The 19,787-nt window shown below is 42.9% G+C and overlaps 1 protein-coding gene across 1 annotated transcript in view; it reads left to right on the top strand.

Moving 5' to 3' along the window:
- The window catches only part of LOC126252171 (uncharacterized), a 306,249-nt gene that overhangs the window by 188,822 nt on the left and 97,640 nt on the right, over positions 1-19,787 (top strand). The window contains exons 9-10 of the mRNA XM_049953039.1: positions 2,582-2,660; positions 12,866-13,031. Coding sequence (XP_049808996.1) covers positions 2,582-2,660; positions 12,866-13,031 — 245 coding nt within the window. The remainder of the gene's footprint in view (positions 1-2,581; positions 2,661-12,865; positions 13,032-19,787) is intronic.

Below are 19,787 nucleotides of genomic sequence, written 5' to 3'. Positions count from 1 at the left end.
TCTCTTTGGCAAAAAAGCATGTGTAATATACGGCCTTCCTTGTTTTTATCAACGAAACACACATGAAAATAGCACATTCATTATGAGTGAAAAAACATACGGCACTGCTCTAATATGCTATAATATTTATTATTTTACTCGTATGAAGCGCTTGTCGGCTGTTACGCTACCGTCAGTTAGAAGGATAAATACGTGTGGTTGTGAAATTTTTGTGGAAGAAAGTGGGAGGAATTATTTTGGTAAAAATAAGATGTAAAACTATGCAGTTTATAAGAGAATGTGATATTAAGTAACTGTATGACGAATTACAACACTGGTTCTGGAAAGAAAACTAAGTACAACAGTATAAACAAGTTCCAAGTGGGTGACTGAAGAAGACTATCTTGGCTCAACTGAGTATAGTAAACTCTGGCAAATGTTCCAGTGGGGTGTCTGAACAAGGTATTCTTGCCCTTGATAAGTCCAAAATAACAAACGAGCAAAATATTACAATGAGACTAAGCAGATAAATGAAACAACTATTATTACTAAAAATAAAATTTTCATAGGGTAAGTGAAGCTGCAGTATCTGAAATTAAAAAAAAAAATGGAGCATGTCAGTAGGAGGGGTAGATTACAAAATGGTCCAGACTAGATAATTAGCAGTATCAGCAGTTGGAAGTGGCGAGTACGGGAAGAGTCTCTCACGATTCAGTTCTAAGCCTTCGCTAGTGAATGTAAGTTTATTGCTTTCCGGTATTTTAAGGTAGTTCGCCTTCCTCTCTTTGTGTACTTCTTGCTGCACCTTGTAATCGTGGCCATCATTAAGCGGCTGGTCTCCAAAAGCACAGTCACCTTTTCTAAGTATCCTGTTATATGGCGTTTCTTTCAAGTGGGTGAATATTGCCCTTCCAGACTGTTTGTAAAGTAATAAATATTGTAGATTATTAGTACAGTTTCGTTTGTTTTTCACTTATAATATATAAAATATCCTGCAAAGGAACAATGAAACGGTCGACTAATGCGCAGTACATTCAATCCTCCTTGTTATATTTGACAGTACAGAACAGTATGAGCTGATAATTTTTTCTCCAGAGTTGAAATCTATAGCAGACCTGTACTATGTATCATGATGTCTTCTTTCCAATCTTCTGATTCTTCAAATGTGCATGTAACGTGCACTTTGTTAAAAGACTTATTACTTTCCTGCATTTTTACGTAAACGAAAAACACAATAAATTAAAAAAAAATAATTCCTGGCTGTTTATTGCAATGCTGAGAAAATTACATAAGGTTACGTATCAACGGGGATGACATAATATTCATTATCCATCTCGGCGAAAAATATCTGTTTTAAAAGAAATATTGGTAGGTGTTGCCTTTGATGTCTGTTCTCATTGTTTTAAAAGATTTGGTTCTCTTATGGTTCTCCCACTTTCTTGTTTCACTGCCATATTGTTTCTTACTCCCCACTGTCTTCCATCCCCAGCCCCCCCCCCCAAATCCCCTCCCCACTCACCACACACACACTTCGACGAATCGACGAAATTCGAAATTTGTGTCTCAGTTTACAGAGCAATAAAATTTTCAGGAAGCGAACTATTATGCTTGTATCAGGTTCTAACGCGATATCCTTTAATAGTGACGAATTTTAAAATTAAAGTAATGTTTTACAAAGTTCACTTCACAGTGCAACGGTTCCCTTTAATGCTTTCAAAACATTAAAAAGCAATAAAGACATAAGATTACAAATTTGTCTTTAATTTGTGACTGCACGTTTATGGGATGAGTTGCTTACTTAACTTGTGGCCTATGTGGGTTGCACGTTCTTCGTTCAGCTAACAACGGAATATGATGTTTTCTGATTTAAGAAAGAGATCACTAGATTCGTAATATCTTGTATGTTTAAGTTCGAACGAAGAGTTACAGTAATTTAGTTTGTTTCTGCACATTTTAATTAATACTTCTTAGATTCAATAGTTACAATACAGAAATTCCATTGGGTATGCACAATAGTACCCTACTTCTTACTCTTCTCACAGTATTGCAATATCACCAAAAGTGAGCAAAGATCAATTAGCTATACAGACACACTATCTGACAGTACGATATAATTAGGTTTGTGAATTTTTCATTGCACTTTGTTATTTTCAAATTCGAAAACAAGTCTGGCACTAATTGTAAAACATAAACATAATAATTAATGATACTACTTTTTCAAAAATGCTAAAGATTTTTGATAATCATTACATTATGATACTTCATTGGAAATCACTTTGGAATTATGTTGTTTGGATGAAAAACACCTGTTTCACATTAATAATCAAGCAAAACAACTTGACTAGATCTGAGCTGAGGCAAATAAAAATGAAAACTTATATAATGCAAGATAGAATTACTGTGTCGATTGGTGAATTTATTGTGTGTATTGTGTTGTATACAATTAAATAAAAGTGTGTCACTGACCAATTTCATTATAAGGTATTACAAACTATATACTTTCATCTCCAGGTGCGTCGATCTCTGAGGAGCTTAAAGCCCCTTCTCTGCACTAGTGATAGCAAATATTTTAGCAACGCCATTTTGCGCTCTCGTGTTTTAGTAGCAGCAGCCGCATCACGCGGGTGTCCTTCCCGGCCTTACAGGAGCGCAGCATACTCTACGTAGAGAAGGAGATAGAGGTGAGTCCCTACACTAGAGCCTACCAGATATTCGACAGGTATTTTGTGTCATTTAGGAGGAGCACGTACTTTGTTACAACAGGCTGGCAAAACTTAATGATCGGCTCTCATTATCATTTTGTAACGGTAAAACCTGGCCCATATCGTGTTACATAAATTAGGTACATTCTTCAGAGTAAATTTTCCACGGTTTTATCGAAATGATGTGACGTTTGTCAGCGTACACGCTACATATACATGGTATGTTTGCTAATATCGCTAAATTTACAGGTTATTAAACAGTACTCTGGTTTAATTTTCTTAAATCAAGATATTAGTCTATCTCCTAATGCATACTAGTGACTAACTCATTTTTTTTTTCTTTTTGTCCAGACTTACTAATTCTTTTCGCTAAAACGAAAAGTGTATGCGAAAATAAGAGATGTCCACAAGAAATGTTAATAGGCTAGATTTCAAATTTCCTTTGCTATCTGTGAGTTTACGTTGTTGTACAAATGAGAAAAGAATCTAGTGGCTGCTTGTACAGGGTGTTTCAAAAATGACCGGTATGTTTGAAACGACAATAAAAACGAAACGAGCAGCGATAGAAATACACCGTTTGTTGCAATATGCTTGGGACAACAGTAAATTTTCAGGCAGACAAACCTTCGAAATTACAGTAGTTACAATTTTCAACAACAGATGGCGCTGCGGTCTGGGAAACTCTATAGTACGATATTTTCCACATATCCACCATGCGTAGCAATAATATGGCGTAGTCTCTGAATGAAATTACCCGAAACCTTTGACAACGTGTCTGGCGGAATGGCTTCACATGCAGATGAGATGTACTGCTTCAGCTGTTCAATTGTTTCTGGATTCTGGCGGTACACCTGGTCTTTCAAGTGTCCCCACAGAAAGAAGTCACAGGGGTTCATGTCTGGCGAATAGGGAGGCCAATCCACGCCGCCTCCTGTATGTTTCGGATAGCCCAAAGCAATCACACGATCATCGAAATATTCATTCAGGAAATTAAAGACGTCGGCCGTGCTATGTGGCCGGGCACCATCTTGCATAAACCACGAGGTGTTCGCAGTGTCGTCTAAGGCAGTTTGTACCGCCACAAATTCACGAAGAATGTCCAGATAGCGTGATGCAGTAATCGTTTCGGATCTGAAAAATGGGCCAATGATTCCTTTGGAAGAAATGGCGGCCCAGACCAGTACTTTTTGTGGATGCAGGGACGATGGGACTGCAACATGGGGCTTTTCGGTTCCCCATATGCGCCAGTTCTAGTTATTGACGAAGCCGTCCAGGTAAAAATAAGCATCGTCAGTAAACCAAATGCTGCCCACGTGCATATCGCCGTCATCACTCCTGTGCACTATATCGTTAGCGAATGTCTCTCGTGCAGCAATGGTAGCGGTGCTAAGGGGTTGCCGCGTTTGAATTTTGTATGGATAGAGGTGTAAACTCTGGCGCATGAGACGATACGTGGACGTTGGCGTCATTTGGACCGCAGCTGTAACACGGCGAACGGAAACCCGAGGCCGCTGTTGGATCACCTGCTGCGCTAGCTGCGCGTTGCCCTCTGTGGTTGCCGTACGCGGTCGCCCTACCTTTCCAGCACGTTCATCCGTCACGTTCCCAGTCCGTTGAAATTTTTCAAACAGATCCTTTATTGTATCGCTTTTCGGTCCTTTGGTTACATTAAACCTCCGTTGAAAACTTCGTCTTGTTGCAACAACACTGTGTTCTAGGCGGTGGAATTCCAACACCAGAAAAATCCTCTGTTCTAAGGAATAAACCATGTTGTCTACAGCACACTTGCACGTTGTGAACAGCACACGCTTACAGCAGAAAGACGATGTACAGAATGGCGCACCCACAGACTGCGTTGTCTTCTATATCTTTCACATCACTTGCAGCGCCATCTGTTGTTGAAAATTGTAACTACTGTAATTTCGAAAGTTTGTCCGCCTGAAAATGTACTGTTGTCCCAAGCATATTGCAACAAACGGTGTATTTCTATCGCTGCTAGTTTAGTTTTTATTGCCGTTTCAAATATACCGGTCATTTTTGAAACACCCTGTATGATTACTTTATGAGCCACTAAGAACATAAGTGATGGAACAGCAAGGTTCATCGTTTCTTCATGTGTTTCATCTGTGGACATCGCAGTTCTTGTCAAATTGTGCAGGGTTATATGAAATGAATTTTACAACGGAGTATAAATATCCTTTAAGATGCGCCTACAAGATGATTGTGACGGCACACAGCCTATTGCTCATACTTCCAGGTCTTATGCAGTCAGTAATTTCTTGTAAAGTGATGTAGTCCCCCAAAAAGTTATCCATTGATGCCTTAAGGCATAAGTGCAAAACATGTTAACGTGCTGATTTGTTTCCAAAAGCAGCAACTACACGAAGGGCAAAAGTTGATGAATTAGTTGTCCCAGCCGCCCAATAATCCGTTTCATCTACTTCAAGATCGTTTCAACATAAACATACAAAAATTTGTAAAATTTTATTTACCGACTACCGTTCTTGAGAAACATTAAATGTGTGTTACTATGTTTGCTGTATAGAGTTAAATACACTGAGTTCCTCAAAACTACCCTCCATTTTCAGGGAAATAGTTCTTAGTTCCTTAGAAAACGGTGTTATTATATAATGTTTTGTTGCTTTCTTTTCAACAGAATGGATCGTAAAGCGTGGGTCGTCTATAAAAATTACTATCTCTGTTTACTAAATGTTAACTTGATGATCATTCACATACAGGGTGCTCAAAAATTCAGTGCCCAAACTAACAGGGATGGTGACAGAGACAAAAACAAACATATTTCGTTAAGCAACCGCAAATTGTTTAAGTAATAAGTCTGCAGGACGTTATTGTGTGTGAGTGAGAGTAAAATGTTGTTAAATGTTTTTTATTGCTTCATTGTTCTGATCACTACTACGTCACAATGAAAGTCCATAATGAGCACCATTAACTTCAGCGCAGAGCTGCTATCGACGTAGCAGGGAATCGCTTACTCTCTGCAAAATTGTATGGTGTGTTCTGTGTTTATGTGTCTGCTGCAAAAAATCTTGCAACCAGTTCCGCCTCCGAGTCAGAAGAGGTGGAATACATATCTGCTTTCATGTAGCCCCAAAGTCTAATGAGGTGAGGTCCGGAGACCTTGCAGGTCAATGCACGGGTCATCTTCAACCGATCCAGCGACTGCCTAAAGTGCTGGTTTGTTACTGCTGGAACTTATTCTGCGGAGTGCACTGGGGGCGCATCATGCTGAAACCGCGACCTTCTGATATCTAAAGTACCTCCACCACTATCGGCGGCAGGTGAACTTCCAAGAACACTGTGTATGTTGGTCAACTGGATCGAATAGGCAACATGTAAGGACGAAGTAATTAGTCGCCTACGATACCGGCCCACATGTATACTGCGAACGTCTCTGATGACCTTGCACAACAGTAATACGTATATTTTCATCCGACCATAGGGTGCTTTCGTTCCGTCGTTACAACAAAAATAAAAATTCCTGTCTTGTTTTTTCACCTGGCGCTTTTCGCTTTGTTTGAGGTAAAACATCATCAGCATTGGCACAAAATAAACAGTTGCTCAATGGCCAAATAAATATTGGAAAGTAGTATATAAAACAATTGAAAAAATTCCATGGAAAGGAGAAGAGCCAACCTTCACCCTCTCCTGGTCCAACCAACACTCCCCCCCCCCCCCCCCCTTTCACAGTTTCATTTCACTTCTTGTCCCTCACATTTTCCTCCAACTCACACTATTATACACATACGTCCACTCGTCATGGTTTCTCCCTCCCCCACCTAAAATGAAAACCACTCCTTCATTATTCCTTCAATAATCTTACACCGTATATAAATACACAGCAACATAATTAAATAGAATAACACACGTACATTTAATTAAAAAAATCAAAAAGCTATAGGTCAAAGATAGACTAGTGGCAATGTTGATTTGGCAACACTACAAAATACAATACACACTTAAAAGTATAAAAAACAGTTAACAATGTTGTGCAAAAAAGTGGCTGTGTGAAATGTAAGATATGCAAAGTTCTCGAGAGCAACGGAATATTGGACATGTATCAGTGTCTAATGATGAATGACGCCGAAGATTTGCTAACAGACGGCATTTACTGATACAAGCGAGAAACCAGCAGAATCACCGTAAGTAAAAACCAAGATAAAGCCTAGACTTTCACGGCCGGCTTCTTCATTAGTTAATGAAACCTTGGCAACGAAACGTCAGGAAGAAGTAGTTTCACATATCGGCCACGGCCTCTCAGCCGGGAAGTTTTAACTAATAGAAACCAATATATTGTTAACGAATTGTTTTTTTATATTAAAAATAAGTCAGGTTGTAAATATCTTAGTGTTCTTGCACCAGATACGTTTCGTTTTAATGAGGTAGAGCATTATCAGTGGCATGTAATTAAAGATATTTACAACCTGACTTGAGGAGGATAGTTTCGTTCCTCCCTTACAACTACAAGAAAATTAGTGTTCTTGCACCAGATACGTTTCGTTTTAATGAGGTAGAGCATTATCAGTGGCATGTAATTAAATTTTCTTGTAGTTGTAAGGGCGGAACGAAACTATCCTCAAGAACCGTGAAGCAACTATGGACAAAATGGCCAAACAAATGAAGAATTTCATCCGACCATACGTGCGAATTGTGAAAACGTTAGACACAACGACTTTTATCTGTTCCAGTCGGGTATTACCTGCGGATGCTCAGTGCTCACTCAATAAGTGTTTCTAACACATGGTTGCTATACAAATATATTTGATCTTGTCTCCTGTATCATCCCTGTTACTTCGGGCACTGAAGTTTTGAACACCCTGTGTAGACCTATGAGGAAAAGGAGACTCAAAATTGCTGCGGAACCCCCTTCATGGTATCTTCTCATACACTAAAATGTTAATGTGTATGTGCACAAATGGTGGAGCCTGCCATCTACTTCGGATATTCACATTAGCGTAACTGTACCTGCCGCTATAACGAACGCGTATGACACACTAACGCCAAATCATAAAACTATCTTTGTTACCTCTTTGATCTAATACTATCGTAGATCACAGTAAAATTTGACGAGAAGTGCGACGAGTGCAAGATATGAAACGACATACCACTGAAATAACAACATTGCATTTAGTCACGTAGATTAAACAACACAGAGGGAGTATGTTGCAGAAAAGTTTGTAATGAACAGAAATTCAGTCGTTTTTACATACACATAAGCACAAGCGTACAGAAAAATACATTACGTCGTAAGGCGTGTACCACAATTATTGTTACAGGCTTGGGGTTACAGGGCGGTCTTGGTAGATAAAAGTTTGATAAGGAACGCTTGCAAAGTATTGTAGCGCTTGGATGTAAAATAACTTTGAAGATTGGTTCACTTTCAAATCACGTACCTCTTGGTACGTACAGAGCGGAAACTGATCTTTCATCAGCGTTCTCAATAAGAACCCATGACATGGGCAACGTTTCGAGTACTCCTCGACGGGTTCTCTTCTACGTGAGGAAGGAGCTCCTCTTCACAGTCGAAACTGCAACGCGTCCGTGGAGTACCACAGTCACCCCACGTAGTTGCGACCGTACAAGTTTCTCGCAGTCGGCTGACTGAAATGGCGTGTGACGTCATAATTACCTTATGGACTCACAACGGCGCCATCTTCTCATTTTGTGTGCGTGTCGTGAAGCGAGATATTTGGAAATGAGCCAATCTTCAAACTTATTTTAGATTCAAACGGTACATTTCTGGACATGATGTCCTTATCAAAATTTCGTGTATTAAGCCCGGTCTACAATCCCTTGAAGTCAGTAATAAGAATTGTAAAACAACCTGTATAATTACATAGAGAGGAAACGAAGGGCAACTGACGAACTTGAACAGCATGAAACAGTTCACCGAGTTAGATTCGATATTGTACTTAATGTACAAACAGGCAGTAGCAGTAATAATTTCTTCAACGGTTTCTTCGATGTTTTTTTAAGATCAACGTTAATACGACATATGTGTCAGCTTTGCTTAGATGACTATTGGTATGTTTCTTCACATCTCATGTAACATCTCTGGAATGCTATGGCACGGCTGGTGGCTCACTGCAGCCTGTTGGAGCCCTATAGGTGAGTCTTGTACTAGTCGGTGCGAGGAAGGCAGCTACGGGACATGAACCGCTATGCAAAAGGAACATACTTCGGTCAGTGCGCGGAAATATGGATAAGCGGAACGGGGAATTTCATGTTGCCGTTTTTATGAGGAGACGAGCACTTTATATCCGAATAACTTTCTTTTTTATGCGCATGTTTATGACAGGTAAACAGAGACAGCCAGGTGGTTGGGGAATGATTCCCGAATTGCGTTGCTGAGGATTACACTCCTAACATTACCTGTTCTTTGCCAAATGAGCTATAACTATCATCTTCGCAACAGGTACTTCAAGTTCTTAAGATGGGGTAACATTAGAGAAAGTGGCTGTTTTAAACTTATTTATACCGCTGTTGATTTGAAGTAGTTAGTCTTGTGAAGTTCTGATGTTCAGCCAGTAAACAGCATGTAGCGCTGTAGTGCTTGCTTGACGGTGGCAGTACATGTGCAGAGAACTGCGAGACATGCAGTCCGATGGACGTTTTCCCCTGGGACTACTTGAAACGCATGTGTAGTCGGAAGACGAATTAGTTGCAAGAATTCTTGCAGTAGTCACATTCGTACAGAAAATGACACACCCTGCTCCACTAATAACGGTTAGGCGATGTAGTTAATACTACTCATTTTGAATATTTATTGTAGCGCAGATCGTAGCAATAACTGACTGAAAAACATTTAACACAGCTTTATTATCAATCTCACTCAGTGACGTCCTAGATACTCCGTGCTTACTCAGCATGGAGTTCCAGAACTTCTTTGTAGCTTAGCAAAGTACACTGAAACGCCAAAGAAACTGGTATTATGGGTATGCGTATTCAAACAGAGATATGTAAGCAAGCAGAATGCGGCGCTGCGGTCGGCAACGCCTAAGTAACGCAACAAGCGCCTGGCGCAGTTCTTAGATCAGTTATTGCTGCTACACTGCTGGCCACCGTAAATGCAACACCAAGTAATACAAGAGGTAGCAAAACAAAATTTATTTTGTAGATAACATGTTGACCAAGTATCAAATGATTACGTTTACAGACGTCTGTGACATGTGGTTCCTGCCAGAATGAGTAGCCAGAGTAGTCGCCATTGTTGGAGATCACCGCTGCCACACGTCTCGGCATTGAGTCAAAGAGACGTTGGATGTGTTCCTGGGGTACAGCAGCCCAAGCAGCTTCCACACGTTGCCAAAGATCATCTGGTGTGGCAGCTGGGGATGTAATCTGGGTCACTCGTTGAGCAACCATGGACCACATGTTTTCTATCGGCGAAAGATCAGGAGAGCGAGCCGGCCAGGGAAGCAATTCAATCTGGTTATTGACGAAGAACATTTGGACAATGCGTGCCACGTGTGGTCGCGCATTATCCTGTTGAAATATGGCTGTGGCCGAGCCCTGAAGGTAAGGAAGGACAACTGGCTTCAGCACCTTGGATATGTAGCGCCGGCTATTTAAAGTACCGGCAATGCGTACTAGAGGCGTGCGAGAGTAATATCCAATACCGCCCCATACCATAATACCCGGTGCAAGACCAGTGTGGCGGTGCATAATGCAGCTGTCCAGCATCCTCTCTCCACCGTGTCTCCACACTCGAATCCGACCATCGTGGTGCTGCAGACAGAAGCGTGCCTCGCCAGTAAAGACAACGTCATTCCATTCTGCCGTCCACATCCGTCTGTCATCACACCATTGGCGACGGAGATGTCTGTGGTTCTGCGTCAATGGTAGACGAAGCAATGGACGTCTTGCGGACAGACCACTCTGCTGTAAACGGCGTCGAATGGTACGCGCAGACACTGGATGATGCGTTACAGACGCAATGTGCTGTGCTATGGTTCGGGATGTCACTGAGCGATCCGTCACTGCCATGCGCACAATTTGCCTATCAGCACGTGCAGTGGTGCACCGAGGTGAATGCGATCGACCACGTCGGTCCGTCGTACCCTCCTGCATCCAATAGTCACATATCCGCATTACAGTTGTTTGGTTTCGTCCAACACGACCAGCGATTTCTCTGTATGATAATCCACAATCTCGGTAAGCCACTATCCTTCCTCTGTCGAGCTCGGATACATGATCAAAAGATATTCGCTGTTGTCTACGAGGCATAACTGATCGTCTTGTGAAACAACCACAAGGTAAACACACGTGCCGAACGTACACTAGTCGAAATCGCCAAGCCTTAAATGGCGCTATGAGGTGGCGCCACAGGCGCGCGTGATGTGCGTCTGCGCTGAAATTCTAATCAGTTGCATATCTCATCGCTGCAAACCCATGGTGTAAATTTCACTTGAATCGGATGCTTCCTTCAGGGTGTTGCATTTACGGTGGCCAGCAGTGTACAATGGCAGTTTGTCATGATTTAAGTTTGAATGTACTGTTGTAGTCGGCGCACGAGCGATGGGACACAGCATCTCCGAGGTAGCGATGAAGTGAGGATTTTCCCATAAGACCATTTCACGAGTGTACCATGAATATGACAAATCCGGTAAAACATCGAATCCCCGACATCGCTGCGGCCGGAAAAAGATCCCGCAAGAACGGGCCAACGACATTACAATAGAATCGTTCAACATGACCGAAGTGCAACCTTTCCGCAAATTGCTGCAGATTTCGGTGTAGGGCCATCAACAAGTGTCAGCTTGCGAACCATTCTACGAAACGTCATCGATGGGCTTGCGGAGACGAAGGCCCACTCGTGTACCCTCGATGACTGCACGGCACAAAGCTCTACGCCTCACCTGGGCCGGCCGGAGTGGCCGTACGGTTCTAGGCGCTAGAGTGTGGGGCCGAGCGACCGCTACGGTCGCGGGTTCGAATCATTCCTCGGGCATGGATGTGTGTGATGTCCTTAGGTTAGTCAGGTTTAATTAGTTCTAAGTTCTAGGCGACTGATGACCTCAGAAGCTAAGTCGCATAGTGCTCAGAGCCATTTGAACCAAGGCTCACCTGGGCCCGTCAACACCTACATTGGCTGTTGATGACTGGAAACATGTTGCCTGGTCAGACGTACCTCGTTTCAAATTGTATCGAGTGGATGGACGTGTACGGGTACGGAGACAACCTTATGAATCCAGGACCCTGCATATCAGCAGGGGACAGTTCAAGCTGATGGAGACTGTAATGGTGTGGGGCGTGTGCAGTTGTAGTGAATGAGATCTCTAATACCTCTAGATACGACACGTACGTAATCATCCTGTCTGATCGCTTGCATCCATTCATTTCCTTTGTGCATTACGACGGACTTGGCAATTCCAGCAGAAAAATACGACATCCCACACGTCCAAAATTGCTACAGATTGGCTCCAGAAACACTCTTGTGAGTTTAAACACTTCCGTTGGCCACCAAACACCCCAGACATGAACATTATTGAGCATATCTGTATATGGGATTCCTTGCAAATGGCTGTTTAGAAGAGATTGGATTGGATTGTTTGGGGGAAGAGACCAAACAGCGAGGCCATCGGTCTCATCGGACTAGGGAAGGATGGGGTAGGAAGTCGGCCGTGCCATTTCAAAGGAACCATCCTGGCATTTGCCTGAAGCGATTTAGGAAAATCACGGAAAACCTAAATCAGGATGGCCGGACGCGGGATTGAACCGTCGTCCTCCCGAATGCGAGTCCTGTGTGCTAACCAGTGCGCCACCTCGCTCGGTTTTCAGAAGAGATCTCCATCCGTTCGTACTGTTACGGATTTAAGGACAGCCCTGCGGGATTCATGGCGTCGATTCTCTCAAACACTACTCCACACATTAGTTAAGTCCGTGCCACGTCGTGTTGTGGCATTTCTGCGTGTTGGCTTTGGCCCCACACGATTTTAGGCAGGTGTACCAGTTTCTTTGGTTCTTCAGTGTATATTTCTTGTTGTCTCTTGTCTCTGCAGTCATATCTGTCAGGTTCGGCACTAAATTGGTAAACAACATAGATAGTTAGTAATGGGTTGAGTTAAGTAGAAATAACAATCATTTGTGTTTTACCTTTAGTACAGTGTTACCCTCAACTCGAATGTGTCTCACGTTGGACGCGGTGCCTGGTGTCTGTCCCGCAGGAGGCGAAGGCTCGCGGCGAGGTGGACACGTTCGAGGTGAGCTACGAGCGGCTGCAGCTGGGCCGGCAGATCGGCAAGGGCGACTTCGGGCGCGTCTTCCTGGCGCGCGCAGAGGCGGTGGGCGGCGTGCCAGGCTGGCGCACCGTCGCTGTCAAGAAGCTGAAGCGTGAGTAACCACCTGCCTCTTGTCTGGACCACCGTACACCACGCGCCTCCAGTCGATCATTTTCCCACGTCAGACCAGCTGATGGGGGACCATGCACTTGAGTCGCACATCCTTAGGCACTCAAAATGTCCTCAATAATCGAATGTGTATCTATAGTATCACCGGTCGGTCAGCTTTCCCGGTAATTCCAAGTTTCCCGGCAGTAACACCGTATTCAACTTTCTCGGGCTTCTAGCTCCTTCAAGTGGTTAAAATGCTACAAGCTTGTGGCCAGTACTGTTTGGCCATTGTCAGTGGATTAATAGCTGAGAGGTCTGCTGACACGTCCTTTTATCATAAAAAAATAACCCTAGGATACTGCTTTACATTTCTTTCGACACACTGGAGACACGCTCCCCGGAGACGCGAGAAACTTGAACAATGTCTGGAACGTCCCAACACCACTGACAGCAACATCCAGTTCACCGAAGATGTAGCAATGGCGATCCCTTGGCTGTCTTCGTCGTCCTCGTCTGGAGAAAACGAAACAAATGCCTTGACCAAAGCGTCTACAGAAAACCTCCGCCAGAACAGGCGCTGAAGGCCCAACGGTACCTAACGGCCGTCGTGTCATCCTCAGGCGACACTGGATGGGGATGTGGAGGGCCATGTGGTCAACACACCACTCTCCCGGCCTTATGTCAGTTTACGAGATCGGAGTCACTACTTCACAATCAAGTAGCTCCTCACAAGGGCTGATTGGACCCCTATTGTCAACAGAAATCAGCAGACCGGATGGTCACTGATCCCCGACCGACAGCACTTCGGTGATCTGACGGGAAACGGTGTTACCACTGCAGCAAGGCGATTGGTCTAGGTTAGTCATTGGCATGCACAGTGACAGGCAGTGGCAGTCATTGTCTCTTGCACTGGTATCCTAGTCTGATCTGGGCAACTCACTGCACATAGTAACTGTTCTGTTGCTTTACTCTGAGATTAACGATGATCATTGTACAGGGTGATTCAAAAAGAATACCACAACTTTAAAAATGTGTATTTAATGAAAGAAACATAATAAAACCTTCTGTTATACATCATTACAAAGAGTATTTAAAAAGGTTTTTTTCACTCACAAACAAGTTCAGAGATGTTCAATATGGCCCCCTCCAGACACACGAGCAATATCAACCCGATACTCCAACTCGTTCCACACTCTCTGTAGCATATCAGGCGTAACAGTTTGGATAGCTGCTGTTATTTCTCGTTTCAAATCATCAATGGTGGCTGGGAGAGGTGGCCGAAACACCATATCCTTAACATACCCCCATAAGAAAAAATCGCAGGGGGTAAGATCAGGGCTTCTTGGAGGCCAGTGATGAAGTGCTCTGTCACGGGCTGCCTGGCGGCCGATCCATCGCCTCGGGTAGTTGACGTTCAGGTAGTTACGGACAGATAAGTGCCAATGTGGTGGCGCTCCATCCTGCTGAAATATGAATTGTTGTGCTTCTTGTTCGAGCTGAGGGAACAGGTAGTATTTTCCTGGGCTGCGAACAAATGCTTGCTGGATGCGTGCTACATTTTCATCACTCGTTCTCGGCCGTCCAGAACTTTTCGCTTTGCACAAACACCCATCCTCTGTAAACTGTTTGTACCAACGTTTAATACACCACCTATCAGGAGGTTTAACACCATACTTCGTTCGAAATGCACGCTGAACAACTGTCGTCGATTCACTTCTGCCGTACTCAATAACACAAAAAGCTTTCTGTTGAGCGGTCGCCATCTTAGCATCAACTGACGCCTAGTCAACAGCGCCTCAAGCGAACAAATGTACAAATAAATGAAACTTTATAGCTCCCTTAATTCGCCGACAGATAGTGGTTAGCTCTGCCTTTTGTCGTTGCAGAGTTTTAAATTCCTAAAGTTGTGGTATTCTTTTTGGATCACCCTGTATTATACTCGCACGATTATACTCGCACGATACACATTGGAAGACACTGACGCACTCTCTCAACAATCTGCGGAAATCCGATATTACTTTTGTGTCGATGTGGTAATTAAAAGTTTTCTCGAGATTTTCATGAACACATAGCAATATCCTTCATCTTCTTTCACTTATGAAATGCTATGACAGTCAACTTCACGGGTTTCTCATGGATATCTTTGAGTCCTGTAATTTCTTTCTGAGTCGCAGCCTCTCCTCAATATTACATATTATTATTATAATTATTACAAACTGTTTCCAGTTTTTTTTTAAATTTTAGTGTGAGTCTAAAGTATAGTAATAATATCAGAACAAATCTTGTGAAAGAATAACGGCAGTCATTCTAGCAGTGGTCCAAACACTTTTCCCTGAATGAATCATTCACTGTTCATCACAAACAGTGTTATTTTGGAATTCCGTGGCAGATTAAAACTGTGTGCTGGGCCAGAAATCAAAGCCAGAACCTCTGCTGACAAATGAGAAATTTATTCTGGAAAGAATCTCAACAACGTCCTAAGCCATTTCTGTGCTATCCGCTACTTTAAAGGAATAACAGAACTGAACGGTTTATAGTGAAGCCTCTGTAAAGTTGGGAGACGACCACAGAGGTACTGATAAGTAAAAATTTTTTACATCGAGAGCTTAATCGTTAACAGCAGTACTTTTGGGACGCAACGCCCTGGGCTCCTCCACCACACAGTTCTAAACTGCCGGTAAGTTTCAGATATAATAACCGGTGAAACTAAAAGCAGTTGTAAATTATTTCATTTACATTTCAGCAGATAAATCAGTCTATCCTTCTATTTGTTATTAACTGCAAATACCGTGCTCAAGCAAAAATATTTTATAAGCAATAAACATAATCAACACTAATTTAATGGCACAGTGTCCACAGCCATGGTGAACTTCATAAAAGAAATTAATTTCCCACATTAGGTGTTTCCTACATCGTTTCTGATTTACGAGAGCCGTTCAGAAAGTAACCTCCGGTTGATTTAAAAAAATACACCAAGTTAAATAAAAATATTTTAATATATACATCTTACAACTACATCTTTGCACTATTTTTCTACATAGTCTCCATAGCGATTGAGGCACTTATCGTATCTCTTCACAAGCTTTGAAATTCCTTCTGCATAAAAATCACCCGCTTGTGCCTGGAGCCAGCCTGTGACCGCATCTTTGAGCTCTTCGTCGTCATCAAACCGCTGTGACCCGAGCCATTTCTTCAAATGCATGAAGAGGTGATAATCACTTGGCGCCAGGTCTGGGCTGTAAGGTGGATGGTTGATAACGTCCCACTTGAAGGACTCAAGAAGGGCCGTTGTTCTGCGAGCAGAGTGAGGACGTTCGTTATCGTGCAAAAAAAACGATACCGGAAGTCAGCATACCACGTCGTTTGTTCTGTATAGCCCGTCGTAACTTTTTTATTGTTTCACAGTACACGTCTTGATTAATGGTCGTACCACGTTCCATGAATTCAACCAACAACACCCCTTTGGCATCCCAAAACACCGTTGCCATCAGTTTTCTGGCAGAAAAATCTTGCGAGGCTTTTCTTGGTTTGGTAGGCAAATTTGAATGTGCCCACATCTTTGATTGTTCTTTTGTCTCAGGGTTCACGTACTTAATCCAGGTTTCGTCACCGGTCAAGATTCTGTTTAACAATGGTTCTCCTTCGTCCTCATAACGTGACAGAAAGTCTAATGCAGAGGCCATTCTTTGAGTTTTGTGGTGGTCGGTAAGAATTTTGGGCACCCATCGTGCACAGAACTTACGGTAACCCAATCTTGCTGTCGCTATCTCGTACAAGAGAGTCTTAGAAATCTGTGGAAAACCAGTAGACAACTCCGACATTGAGAAACGTCGATTTTCACGAACTTTTGCATCAACTGTCTGAACGAGTTCGTCAGTCACCAATGATGGTCTACCACTCCTCTCTTCATCATGAACGTTTTCTCGTCCACTTTTAAATAAACGTACCCATTCACGGACAACTCCTTCACTCATAACTCTTGGTCCGTACACGGCACAAAGCTCACGATGAATAGCTGCTGCAGAATATCCTTTGGCTGTAAAAAACCTTATGACAGCGCGCACTTCACATTTGGCGGGGTTTTCTATTGCAGCACACATTTCAAACTGCCACAAAAACTAAACTAGCGCAGGTACGACGTTCACTCGACCACGGCTTGATGCCGACTGACCTGTTGAGTGCGTGAACGCACAGATGGCGTCGCTACTCCCCCCACAACCCGCACTGTGACAAATCGGAGGTTACTTTCTTTGTTTTGTATACTACGAATTATTGCAAGTGCCAAATCATGGAGAAAATGTTTCATACACGCATTACTTGATGGGTCTTGTTAGACGAAAGGTAAGGAAGGCCTTTTTTCTGCAAGATTTACGCAAGATTGTCGTGACAGTTAAGAGTATGAACCTATCCGCGTAAAATGGTTCAAAGGGCTCTGAGCACTATGGGATTTAACTGCTGAGGTCATCAGTCCCCTAGAACTTAGAACTACTTAAACCTAACTAACCTAAGGACTTCACACACATCCATGCCCGAGGCAGGATTCGAACCTGCGACCGTAGCGGTCGCGCGGTTCCAGACTGAAGAGCCTACAACCGCTCTGCCACTCCGGCCGGCTATGCTTATGCTTATAGTCCACTTCTTTTATTCTAAAGGTACAGCTGATACATTGTAGTCAATGCATTCTTGTAAGGTCTACAAATGCATTGCCATCAATATGTGAAAGGCATCTGTCCCAATTACCTATTAATAATTCTTATTCTGAAACAGAAAAATGGAAAGTGTCATTGTCTTAAAAAGAGGAAATACTAAGGCTGATGTGCGCCATCGCGCATTTCATCTGAAAGACCGGACATATTTTTCAGCTACAAAACGGAAAGAACTTTTGACAATATTGGGTGGTTCAAATGGCTCTGAGCACTATGGGACTCAACTGCTGAGGTCATAAGTCCCCTAGAACTTAGAACTACTTAAACCTAACTAACCTAAGGACAACACACACATCCATGCCCGAGGCAGGATTCGAACCTGCGACCGTAGCGGTCGCGCGGTTCCAGACTGTAGCGCCAGAACCGCTCGGCCACCAGCGGCCGGCGACAATATTGGGAATCCGACCTGAATAGCACAGGTAAGTGCACAGTTAACTGTGCATCTCATACCACGAAGGACGTCCGTGCTGGAAGAATTTTTAGTCAATTTGGCTTTGTGGTGTGCGTACTGTAAGACCTTCGGTACACACACCATCAGATTATTTGACTTGTCGCTCTAACGAAGTAGGCGAGTGTCAGCAATATGTCTCTTGGTCTTATCGTAGCGTGTTTACCTTCTGCCGTTAGGTCAGACGATAGAAATGCCACTTGCACACTTAGAGTAGCAGGTTGATGGTGACCAACTTTAAACAGAACTTGATTAATTTTCACACACATTTATTAAAATAATAAAAAACACAGACATTATGTAACTTGATTCTGGTTGCTGTTTACAATTGACAATCTTAAGTTCCTTTGGTCTTGGTACGTTAATCTTATTCTCACATATCTCTGATACTTGACAAAGTGTCTATTCATTTAGCTTCATGGCTATGTACAGGAATATGTTAATCTTATTAGGCGCAGACTGAAACTTGACTGTAGACTGGTACAGACTAATGCAGACTGGTACAGACTGGTGCAGAAAAATGCAGACTAATACAGACTGACTAATCGGAGGTCTGTACACTCGTTATAATACCCCGCGCGTTCAGGTATCACTGTGCGAGTGTGATCCGCGAGAAGAAAAGATTCTACGTTAGCACCAATCTCATTGGCTGCGTTACATATTAATACGCGGATCGGGGGAAGCAGAATTTGGTCCAAGACAGCGCCATCTCGTAGTGCGGAGATGGACGAGCGCTACGCCTGCGCTATTGTGCTTAGTGGGGCACGCTCTAGTGGGAAAGTTGTGTACGTGCTGACTACGCGGAACTATGTACACAACAGGCTTTTAACTTACAAAAAATTTTAAATAAATCAAAAATGTTTACTGTTGACTATAATACTACTCGTTAACCCTTCGGCTGCTGCAGCTGCTCATCCGGCTGGCCGCGTCGAGCTTGCCCTTGAGGTCACCTGATCCATTTACCTGCACTGATAACCATGGACTGCTGTCTATGCCTGAGCCCTTCGCCAGGGCGCCCACCGCCAGAGAGGCGGTATTCAGAGTGTGATTACCGACGTTACAAATAAATACAGTATATCTGTATACTTACCTCATAGCTTTGAATATGCAGATGAATTGGTCGGCAGATAAAATGAACACTGAGACCGCCGATGCTGCTAACTCCTCATCAAAGGCTTCCTTTCATTCGCAAGTAGTTCTTGCGAACAATGATAGGTTTTCTGTATACATCTGAGTCTTATCTGAAGTACTGATACTTAATTATCTGTTTTTGGACGTAACTTACGATGTAAACGCTAGAGAATCCGTAACGATCAAACTTTTACGTTCGTCTGTACTACCGCAATAATTCGCCGCACACAACTTTACAGGGAATGGTCTGCTTGCCGAGACACAGTTTCGGAGCGAAAGACTAATTTTCGGTTCATTAACCAATAAATTACCCCCATCGAAACTTCAAAACCAAAAAGTCCATATTTCTGAATTCTTTTCATGCGTGACGCAATTGTTATTATACAGTAGAAATATACCATAATGTACAACTTTTGTATAAGAATTCGAGAATGAAATAGTAAACTCTTCACACCACCTAATTAAACGTCAA

This window comes from Schistocerca nitens, chromosome 4 (assembly GCF_023898315.1).
Source record: "Schistocerca nitens isolate TAMUIC-IGC-003100 chromosome 4, iqSchNite1.1, whole genome shotgun sequence".
NCBI lineage: Eukaryota > Metazoa > Arthropoda > Insecta > Orthoptera > Acrididae > Schistocerca > Schistocerca nitens.
Note: the sequence above shows the minus strand (reverse complement) of the source record. Positions and strands in the feature narration are given on the sequence as shown.